We start from the raw sequence: 12085 nt of genomic DNA on the forward strand, positions 1-12085 counted from the left end.
CTTTAATCCACATTTTGACGTAGCCAAGCCATTGCTGCTAACCAGTCAGCCATAAGTCATGAATTCATGCAGTTTGTTTTGACAGTAGGTAACGTTCTGTGAAACAGTCTAGGTTCAGCATCAAACTGGAATTGTTCATCTGGCATTTTAAATTCATACACTGTACGTTTAATAAAGCATTAAAAAAAAAAACACCATTAATGCCACTAAGCATGACATAACCTTCATTTAAGGAACATTTGTCCATCACGTTCTGGTGCGCTGAAACACATTGAAATGTAAGGGTTCACAGGAAAACAAGTTTTGGGCGAATGACTCAAGATATGCAGGATATTTGTTCAGGTGCAATATTTATTTCAAGTGCAAAGTTGGAGGTCAAACTCTTTCAAGTGCAAAGTTGGCTGTCAAACTCTTTCAAGTGCAAAGTTGGCTGTCAAACTCTTTAAAGTGCAAAGTTGGATGTCAAACTCTTTAAAGTGCAAAGTTGGATGTAAAACACTGTTTAACAATAAGTCATTATATATAAATACTATTTATCAAATATGTATAAATGCACCACCACCCACCATATACCATCACCACACCATCTCCACTATGTGGACATGCACATATTTACATAATTTTAACAGTTTTTTTAAGGAAAATGAGCATATCAGCCTTGTCTGGGGAAAGGCAAGCCCTTTCTTGGCTGATAGTGTCCCCAGCTGTCGAAAACGTGCGCTCCGCAGGAGTGGAGGATGCCTGTACACAGAGATATCTGCCTGCCAAGTCCGACAGCAATGGAAACGTGTTTCGTTCAGTCCACCACCAGGTTACAGGGTTAACAGAGGTCAGAGTAGATGGTAGGTCCCTGTATCGCTGGATCTCCTCCTGCACCTTCTCGGCAATGGTCTGTGGTGTTTCCTGCCGCGTTTCCACTGCCATGTCCTCGTCGGCAAACAGCTCCCCGAGGGCAGAGAGCCCTAGGTTCCTCTGAAAATTACAAGACATCAGGGTAAATGCAAAGGTAACTCTTGTCAAAATGGTTTTAGGACAATACCATAGCAAAAGAAAGAGGAGAACAAGCGCTCAAAGTCTTTTCTCCAGATAGAAGGGGTGCATCTTAGTTAATTCTGTTAAGGCATCATAGAAAGAGCCGGAGGACTGAATCCAAAGCGCTCTCCTTCGAGTCAATGTTGTAGCTGCCTGGTTTCAGCTGTCTGGCCTTTGTCAAGGTCAGGGTGTGGTTAAAAAAATTCCATAGCAATTGCTTTTCATTTTCACCTTTTTTGAAACCCTGACCACCATAGAGTCGTCATCAGAGGATGAGTCTTCACCGCGGTCATCATCAGCCGTCAGCTCCATCTGCTGGGCTGCTACACCTTCATTCTACATTCAAAGCAGAAGGAGGGGAGGGGAGGGGAGGGGTGGGGAGGGGGGAGCAAGCGAGAGAGAGAGAGAGAGAGAGAGAGATCTAGTCTATGTAAAACTTAAAAATGAAAGGAATAAATGTTACTAATAGCACACACCTGTCGTGTCAGCAACTCATTCACCAGTCTGGCCCACACATCGTGACCTGCCACCTTATTCTTAAATCTTGGGTCCAAGGCCGTGCCCTCCTCCAAGAACTGCCTGGTACGCTCATCCTTAAAAACATAAACAGAACAGTATGACATACAGTTAGTCATTGTCAAACAGTTTGGGTATGTATATACAGTTTTCTATATAAACCGGAATCCTGCATGATTGAACTGCCTACCTGGTATCGCTGAGAAAGGTCACCCCAGATCTTCTCCTTGATGGCCTGTGTAAATGCAGAGTCTTGAGCTGTGACTGTGAAGTGGTGCTGTAGTTTACCAAGGATGGGAAGAATCTGACCAAGAGTTGGGCTCTTTTCAGCAGAGATGCAAATGGTGGAGGTATAAAGGACCCTCATAACTCTGACAAACTGTTCTGCCTTAGCCAAGTCATCAGCACTCATTCTCTCCAGCCTGCACAAATATACACACAGACATCATTGTTTCAATGTGAAGTCAAGTTGGACATACAATGTTAGTAAAGTGCCCGCCCTGTCCACTAATATATACCTGTCCCTCTCCATTGATCTTTTCAAGCGAGGATCCATGGAGGCTGCTTGGAGGGCAGGAAACTGCTCCACAAATCTCTCCACCATGAGGAAGAGGCTGTTCCACCGGTTCTTCACATCCAGGATCACACCATGCTCTGGAAGACCTGTGGAGAGACAGCGAACAAAACATGGTTATTTTTATAGAATTCAGATGATCTGAATCAGACATGTATAAACTAAGTGTCGTTACTTTTTAAAAAAAATCAAATTTAGTTAGTTGTCATCTTACCAAGAAGACGCTGTTTCTCTTTGAGAACAGGCTTAGCTAAGCTGCTTCTCTTCAGCCACAGCACCATGGCCCGGATTCTTCCTGCCCACCTTGCAATAGCAGGTACACCATAGAGTTTTTGGGCTGCTATGTTGAGTGTGTGGGCAAAGCAGGCTACCTTTGTGAAGGACATCCTTCTTATGGCGACGTTCATGTTTGCTGCATTGTCAACCGTGATGGCAACCACCTTCTCCCTCACACCAAATTCTTGCAGGATGTCCCCGATCTCTTCAGCTACCACCTGCCCAGTCTGAGATACATAGACGGCCCTTGTATGCAGGACCCGGTCCTTCATCTGCCCTTCTTGTACAAAATGTACAGACACAGTCAGATAGTGGTCCTGTGCCACACTGGTCCACTCATCCGCAGTAACAGCCACATCCCTGATGTTTTTTAGTTCTTCCACCACCCTCCCCTTCTCAACTGCATACCAGGCTGGAATGAAGGTGTTGGACAGCATGTCCCTGCTGGGGGGCTGATACTTGGGGTTGAGAGTTCTGGTCATCTCCCTAATTGACAAACATCAAAAGTAAAAGGATCAGGAGGTGCGCTCAAGACCTTGTAGGTGCTTAACTTTGTCAATGAGTTAACTCAAATCTCAAAAATACATGAATAAAGAAGCACTCAAACTCATCAAAAGAAACACATCATGGCATCTGAAAGTAGATATACTGAATCAAGAACAAGTTAAAAAAAAAACAACAACAAATAGCCTACATGTAATTAAGAACAATATACCATTCCTGATCAACTAACTTACCTAAACCACGGAGACTCCACCACAGAAAAAGGCAGCAAATTCTTCACCACAAATTTGGTCACTGCCTTGTGGCATTCAGTCTGCTTTTCTTTAGTCATTTACCCCTTGGCAGCAAGGGTGAATGGTGTTGGGGCAGCAGGGCAGGGAATCTGTGCAGAGGCTGTGGAAATGATGTGATTAGGTTGGGTAGAACTAAACATTTTAAAAACACGCCCGCACCAGCACTGATACACACATTTCCATTGAGTGCCGAGTCGAATGTTATGAGCGCGAGGGGAATCATTAGAACCATTTTGCGTTAAATGAATGCTACCACCGTTGGCTGCCTGAAACGTTTTGTCACGACAGTCTCCAAAACAAGTTGTCCATTAACAAATCGTGTTTTCACTTACAATATTCACAATACATCGTTTTCAAACACAGCCCATGTTGATCATGTTCAGGCTTGTTAAATGGTTGTGTGTATTACGGTAATATCTACTCAGTCTTAGTTCATGACAGCAGCTAACTTGCCATGCCTGGTCTCATTCCCCCATATTTTATCAGTGATACACTTTCAAAGTGTTAAAAACGGAGACATTTGGGAACTTTTCAAGTCTTCAAACAGTCACCAAAGTGGCAGGTTATTTGCAAGCGCACTAGTGGTTGTTGTCAACATGTAGCTGCAGCTAAACATGAAACATGTAGCTGCAGCTAAAACGAAACCAGCATAACGCTAGCAGCTAGCTCGTCTTGTCGTAGCCTAACTAACAAAGTTGAATGGAACTCACGGAGCAACTTAATACTACCAGATGAAATGTCGGACAGTGTGGTACCTTAAGTTGTTTCCCAGGAGTCAGAGAAATCTTTCTGAAGAGTAGAGGTCATGGTTGAAGTTGACGGTATTGCAGCAGGCATAGTTGAGGTTGACGGTGTTGCAGTTGTAAAGATGCTGCAACTCTCTGCACGCAAGTTAATGGAATGCAAGAGCAGGTGTTTGAACAGGTTTGATGTATTGCCATTCTTAGATGATATCAGTTTATCGCAGATATTGCAGCGCGCTCCATCCTTATCTACTTTTCTGAAATATAGCCAGGCTTTCGACGGCATGTTTTTGTCTCTCAATAGTACAATCAGCTGGTTGAAAATCAGCTGTCTTATCATTCGTTTAAATGAGGTGCGAAACGGGAAGAGGAGGAGCGTGGTCAGTTTGTGACACTTGTGATTGGCTGAAATGGCCGCGTGCTTAAACACACATTTGATGGCTCTGACAGTCAGACTTCAGGAACCGAAACGTGGAACCGACAGACAAGGCACGTTTCAATACCAAGTAGAACCTTAGCTTTTAATTCGGTTCCATCAAAGAATTGAATTTCGGTACCCAGTCCTACACACACACACACACACACACACACACACACACACACAGAGTGTGAAGTAAACAAACTGAAATATAGGCCTACTTACATGGCTGGCTGGCTCTGCTCACACACAGCTCACAGCTCTGTAACACACAAGTAACACAAGTCTGTTACACACACACACACACACACACACACACACACACACACACACACACACACACACACACACCCTCACACAAGGGGAGAGGAGAGAATATACCGTACTTACATGCACTTAAGTAGGCTAACTGCTCACAATTCAAAGTCTGTAACAGAACAGAATATAATCAAAATCACACACACACACACACACACACACACACACACACACACACACACACACACACACACATACACACACACACACACGCACACAGTGTGAAGTAAACGAACTGAAATATAGGCCTACTTACATGGCTGGCTGGCTCTCACACGCAGCTCACAGCTCTGTAACACACAAGTAACACAAGTCTGTTACACACACACACACACACACACACACACACACACACACACACACACACAAAGCACAAAGCACAAAGGGAGAGGAGAGGAGAGAATATACCGTACTTACATGCACTTAAGGAGGCTATTTGCTCACAATTCAAAGTCTGTAAAATTAAAACAATCCTGTACAAAAATCCTGTTATTTAAGTTGAAAAAGTATGTTCTCAAAATATTTGCATGGAAAGAATTCACACATAGGGGATAGAACCTCTGAGCAATCATTTTCAACAATAAAATGCAGAAGTCAAAAATGGTGGATGCACCGTTTTGCAAACAAACTCTTCAAATGTCGTTACCACTTTAGGTACAGATGAAGACATATGTGAGACTTTAATAGAGTTCTTCATAACTTATTAAGACATGACTCCGGCTAGTCTAGCATGAACCACTTTAACTGACTTCACAGTGACAGACATATTTTGATTTAAATGGCCAAGTACTTCATGGAAACCATGATAACCATCAACTCTAATGATATTCCTAGAGCATTTTCCAGTGTTGGTCTACACTTGGCTGGTGGCTCGGGCCAATTTGGACCCCTGTTTGCATGTACCAATTCTTTTGGAACAATTATGGAATTGTTGAAGCTTACCTTTTGGCTTTGGTTCCATCTGGAAGACGGAGAAGACTCTCCACGTCAAATAAAGTGGAAAAACACATTTTTTAAATTCCTCATTTAATGTCCCAAACCATGCAGACCATCTAGAATGCTTCCTTGTTCACACACTGTGGACTATATAGATTCATGTACAAGTCAAGACCACCATCAATTTTATTGAAGGCCAAACAGACAACAGCGTTGGGGAACAAACATTTGAAAGACTTGCGTGCATACTTTTGTATAGGTGTGTGTATAACCTCTAACCTATACTCATGAACGGTCATCCGGGTACTTTGCTCTTAAATTTGCGTTACGCCCCTTTATGGGTGAAAACAAACCGAATGTCTCATTGACTTACATGCTACATTGGCTAGCCTAAATAAATACATTCCATGCTTCAGCCATGGCTGTTTGGCTATATTATTTGAACAACCGGCAACGCAACACGTTTTCGGCATGTTGCGCGTGAACAACGCTAGTCTACAGGTCCATATCTTTCGTTTATTAATCCCCAACATCACCAATTGACTTGCATGTGTTGTTTTCCCCCACAAATGGGCGTAACGCACATGGAAAACGTCACGCCGTTCATGAGTATAGAATGCTCTGGATCAGTTAATACAGTGGTTCTTAACCTTTTTTCTTGAAGCACTCCCTTACATGTGCCCAAGACCCCCATCCCAAACGTCTACACATGTATATGCACTAAAAAAATGATTTAAGTGAATAATTACAATGATTCTTGTTTTAGACATTAATCAATACTTTAATGTCTTTACATTAGGTCCAAAACATGTTTTAATTTGGTCTTGATTTGGCCTAATTATAATATTTGGAACCTGAATTTTAGTAATAACCTCAACACAAACAAAGTTCCGAGGAATTCCTCCTCTCATTCTTAATGAAAACTGTATGATTTCGGCTTCATCATCGATCCTCTGCCCCATTTGCCGCGAGACGCGAGACTCTCACCATGGTGACTGGCGACGATCAAAGACGATAAACAGCTGGATTTTTTTTTTTTTTTAAGATAGAAAGAAAAGAGCCCTGTAACACGAGGGAAAGATGTGGTGGGGCTATCGGAACAGAATACAGCTGCAAATATGAACGCCAATCAGATAGCCTACTGCAGTGCATTTCAGTATTTGTAGGCCTATCATCCAATTTTCCCTCCTGCCCCCAAGATTGACTGGGAAAGCATTGACGGGTTGGTGACCCCTGCCCTACCCCAACAGCAACATTTTCTCATTACCAACGTAGATACGCCTGGCAGTGTTGCCAGATTGGGCGGGTGCCTGCCCAATTGAGCTACTTGGGATGAGCGTCAGCGGGCAAGAACGGGAAAAATGGGCAATTTGGCGTTTTTTTTAAGCCGTTTTGGGCCCATAGAAGTCAATGTAATTTGTTGAATTTGGGCGGAATTTAGCGCATTTTGGCGGTTTTTGATAACCTTTTGGGCGGGATTTGGTGAGACACATCTGGCAACACTGAAGCCTGGTCTAACTTGGACGTGCATAGAATCTTCAGTTAGAAGGTGTGGGTTTATGCTCGATTTACCGCCGCTATCAGCCAATCAGAATCGAGAACCGGATCACACAATGTTAGATTGAGAGATTAAACACATCCTTGGAAAACTGCAGCATACATGCTACAAAACACCTTTATAACACACCTTTATGCTGTCATATACATTAATAGAGACAACACAGTGTCTTCCTACCCTCTTTGGCCATGAGGGAGAGGGTCTTTCTGTCTGTCTCTTCGGGCTCGTCATCAATGGCGAGTGTCCCACCTATCGCACCTTCTGAACAGGAAGAGGGAAGGAGGATGGGAGGAAAGTGAGTGTGTGTCATCATGGAGTTCGTTTGGGCCTATAAGGGCCTCCAAACTGCAAAGAAATATTTGGAACGGTCCAATTGTCCTTAAAAGATCCTCAACTTGGACTCCTTGGGACTTCAGAGTTTGTAGGACTGCATTGGGGAAAGAAATTAAAAGTTCCAAAATAAGTCAAGGCCAATGACACTAATTTGAGCATACATATGTAGCATACAAAACTACTTAGTTTAACGACTTCTTTCTGATTTTCCTAATCTCAAAATTCAGTTTTATCCACTTGCAACTTTTCGAAATATTGAAATACACAGTCCACTTATCCACTTAAAACTTCTTGAACTCTTTACAGTGTTGCTAGTTTGTGACTAAGTGACTTTACACCTAGCGTAAGCAATGGGTGTTAAATACTGGAAGAATCGCTCACAAGGTGATACAAGCATGAAACTTGGCACAAGTGTTCATTAGGACATGCTCATCAATGTCAGGGGTGGAGGCACTCAGAATTCCATGTTGCCTAGCAACGGTTGCTAGGTAAAGCACTTTCCCTAGCAACCAGTATCAATTATGCCATTTCTGATTGATTTTGTGGTATGAAGGCATCTGTGCACATTGTTCTAAAATCACTGTAGCAATTCTTCAAGAAGTTATATGGCAAATATGTACCATAATGACCCCTTATGATGTAATTTTATCCACCCAAAATCATTGTTATTATGTGAATAATTCCATGTTAAATGATAATGTCTTTTTAAAATCATGTCAAGTGAAACTGGCTTTACAAATGTCTCTAGGCCTATCTTTATATACATGTACCAAATACTGCCAACTGACCAGGCAAAAAAAAAAAATCAGGAAGAAAGAATGCATACAGTATAGTACATGATACATACGTGCTGTGTTGAGAAGTGTCATCTGACAGTGATCCTCATGCTTACCCCAGTATTATTCATTATTATATCCAAAACTAAATGGACTAATATATTTAGGATGACTGTAAAATTCTTTCAACCTAAAGGGCCTAATTATATGTCAAGTTAAAGATAAGTTACATTCAAAACAACAGATAGTATTTGGAATGCAAAGACATGTGTTTCTCTCTATATTGGTCAGGTTAATAATATTACACCCCTCTACTGAGTATATATTGTATTTACAAAGTTAAAAGTACCAAACCTTTCATTTCTATATAACACTAAAATATAATATTTCTACTATCAATTATTATCGACTATAGCTAGACAGAATTTAAACATTTTCAATTGGCAGAATTTCACTGCCAAAGGCATTGTTTTCTTACAGTCAGCTTTGTGTAGTCAGTGCATTTGAGATGCGCATAAGTCTTGACATCTGCTCTATCAAGAACACTTCAGCAACTCTGGACAATTTGCACTGGTTTTAGGCAAATTTGACCAAAGAACCTTCCACCATGCTGAGCCAGTCCATCCCCACTCAGCCAGAGAGGACAACTGCTGATACAACACTACATGCCTGCATAGCAATAGCCAACTGCCCTCTTGATATGCTGTGGCAGGATAGCCTTGGTGAGTGGGAGACATTGGATCGCAACTGTTTAGAGAAGCCTTCTTGAGATAGAATCACAGAACTCACACCTTGACCATCTCTTAGGGAGGTGTGACATTAACAACTGTAGAGAAATATATGAATCCTCACTATACCCTACCTCAAGACCTGAAGATGATACTTATGCATTATGAATGTGTATTCCCTATGTTTGTCTAGTAATTGATACAATAAAGATGTTTGTGTCACAAGTCTTATTTTCTCTCGCTGACCCATGGGCACCGGAGGAGGTGCGACAGGCAGCAATGCCCAGCAGGTATTAACAGCTACCTGTACAATCCTGATGAGGAGTGAAATGTTCCTTGAGCATTGTTCAAGAGTAACCCAGTCATAGATGAAGGTGTTTAAAGACCACACACATTCTTCCCAAAACCCTCACCATTTTGCCAGATTCACAAACATCAGCTATGGCAAAAGACTGAATTGGGTTTCCATAGTGTTCACAGTCTGAGTTCCACAGCTAATAGTCTGAATCTATTGTGAGTAAGTTTGCATGCATGATGAGATATGCTTATGCTATATGCTTATGCTATAATTACAGTAATATCAATGGTACACCACACTGACCGCTCAGCACCACATAGACTAGCCTAGTTTGAAATGAATATTCTTCCCCAAAGCTGTCACTAAAGTGAACTTACACTTACTGGAATGTATTCATCTACAGTATAAAGGACTGTGCACCTCGTAGGGAAGCTCAAATCTCAGTATACTTTGTATAATGACAATTAAGGCTTTCTGTTCTGTTCTATTCTATTTTATTCTATTCTATTCTATTCTATTCTATTCTATTCTATTCTATTCTAATACCATTGCTCTCAATGCGACACCACACAGGATGCCCAGAACCAGAATATGAACTTGTTATATTTCCAAGTAGCAGAATTTCAATGGGCCCCAACCTGGCCACCCCATGGTCAAAACTGTCCTGATATAGAGGAACCAACTTGAATTGCTTTCCTTTCAGCTTTCCTCTCTTTGCACAGCTCTCCATTTTATGTATGGATCGAATGTTTGTATGAATTGAAGAATATTTTGTTTTAATTTACAAAATACCAAGTGTCCCAACTTTTTGTAAACCAGTTTGTATCTTAATATTGTAGCACCCAACTCACTATACGTATATAGTGATTAATAAAAGGCTACCAGGACATGTCAAGAATAACTTTGCTAGGTCACAATTTACAACACAGCACTGTCCTAACTGTATTCATGTATGCTTTTTGTCTTACCAAAATGTACAGTTTTTGACCTCTGAATAGTCTGGTGGCTTTACTAGGCTCATGTAGAAAGATAAAGACAGGCCTGATGTGTGCTGAGACATGTAGCCTAAGCCATATTGAGACATTATGTCTTCAAAAAGTAAATTGAAGTGTAAATTGTATTTTTCACATAATTGACTTAAATGGAAACAAAATGACATCAAAGGGGCCATTGTCACACGTTGCTAATGTATAACCTCTTGAAGGATTCATGTAGTGATTTTAGGACACACGGTCAATATTCAAACATCACAATACCACATAATTGCTCGGAACCTGTTTTCATTGATGCTGGTTACTACTGTAAGGAAAAGGGTGCATATTTGTAATATGGAGCCTTTCTCAGCATTGCTACAGTGATTTTAAGACAATGGCTCAGGGTACACATGCCTTAATACCACAAAATCAATTAGAAACTGCATAATTGATGCTGGTAGCTAAGGGAAATGGGAATTTTGAGTGCCTCCACCCCTGATATTGATAAGCATGTCCTAATGAACACCTGTGCCAATTTTCATGCTTGTATCACCTTGTGAGCGATTTTTTCACCCATTGCCTATACTAACCAGTCTGCAACGGGCAGCTAGAACATTGGGGTAACCGTTTTAGCCCAAGTTCCTGTATAAGGCCTAAGCTGGAGGCCAATTTGTATGTACAATTGTATGCCAATGATGTTTACAGAATTCTCAGTATTTCAATTATTTTCTTGGGCAGCCTTATTGTGGGCATACAGAATTCACAGTACTCAACGAATTTGGTGGGCTACCGCCTCACTGGGCCAGATAGGCCTACATGAAAATAGTCTTGCAAGTGGCGGATTAAAACACACCAAGTGCTGCATCTGACACAGGATCACATGTTGCCATGAGTATGATTGTCCTAAAAAGCACAACTAAAGAAAACACCTATATTGACTTACAAAACATAAATTAAGAAAAAAATAGTATTGAATAACTTACTGTCCATTTGGCTTGGTTGTTTCCCTTGAAAACCAGATACCAGTAAATTACATACCTATGAGTATGATAATGTACTTAAATGAAATGGCACTGCCCTCAATGACATAAAGGAAGAGCTGAGAGGCCCGAGAAAAAAATCTCACGGAAAAAGGGTGCTCGTTGATATTTAATGATTCAAAAATGATGTCTAGGGGTACAATAATTCAAAGAAAGAAAGAGGAGCCGCGCTCCTGTATCAAACTTAAATGGTCAAAGCCTAAAAGGCACAAAAGGCAATAAAGCCGTTGCAAAAACACAGGTAGGCAAAAATGCCAACAACAGGTGAGGTCTACAGACGGGCACAACAAGTGTGAAGCTGCAAGCCAGAAGTGCAAGAGGAGGAAGAGTAGTCGTCAGCCACCACTTGGTGGTAACACCATTCCTGAATGTGCTTTTCCTCAATGACCTCTGGCCTCCTTTGGAGCTTTCATTGGTACTGGCTGATCAGATGCCAGCAGGGACACTTTTTGGAGGTCAAAGCATTGACAACCCAGGGTGAATTCCTCCCATTTACATTTCACCAGGTTTCATGCTGAAAGCACTCAAAATTACCAACATATTATGCATGGCATACACAAACACAGAGAAGTATATCCAAAGTCCGACAACACAATCTGTATCCACTCTTGTCTGCCCTAAAAAATAACAAGCATGCAACCTAATTAAAGTAAACACACACACCAATTCAACTTAACCATGCTCCCAAAGAATCAGCTTGACTCGCATATCTCTGGAGGTGTGTGTGTGTAGGCTGCTGGGTGGGTGGTTGGTTTGCTGTCTGCCACT

The 12085-nt window shown here is 41.5% G+C and overlaps 1 protein-coding gene across 1 annotated transcript in view; it reads right to left on the bottom strand.

Annotated features, from left to right (window-relative positions):
* Positions 1-2508, bottom strand: part of LOC134458665 (zinc finger BED domain-containing protein 4-like) — a 3072-nt gene extending 564 nt beyond the window's left edge. The window contains exons 1-6 of the mRNA XM_063211094.1: positions 2337-2508; positions 2067-2211; positions 1739-1970; positions 1509-1625; positions 1264-1368; positions 679-972 (exon numbers count right to left, since the gene is read on the bottom strand). Coding sequence (XP_063067164.1) covers positions 679-972; positions 1264-1368; positions 1509-1625; positions 1739-1970; positions 2067-2211; positions 2337-2508 — 1065 coding nt within the window. The remainder of the gene's footprint in view (positions 1-678; positions 973-1263; positions 1369-1508; positions 1626-1738; positions 1971-2066; positions 2212-2336) is intronic.
* Positions 2509-12085: the final 9577 nt, after the last annotated feature.

Source organism: Engraulis encrasicolus, chromosome 11 (genome assembly GCF_034702125.1).
Source record: "Engraulis encrasicolus isolate BLACKSEA-1 chromosome 11, IST_EnEncr_1.0, whole genome shotgun sequence".
NCBI lineage: Eukaryota > Metazoa > Chordata > Actinopteri > Clupeiformes > Engraulidae > Engraulis > Engraulis encrasicolus.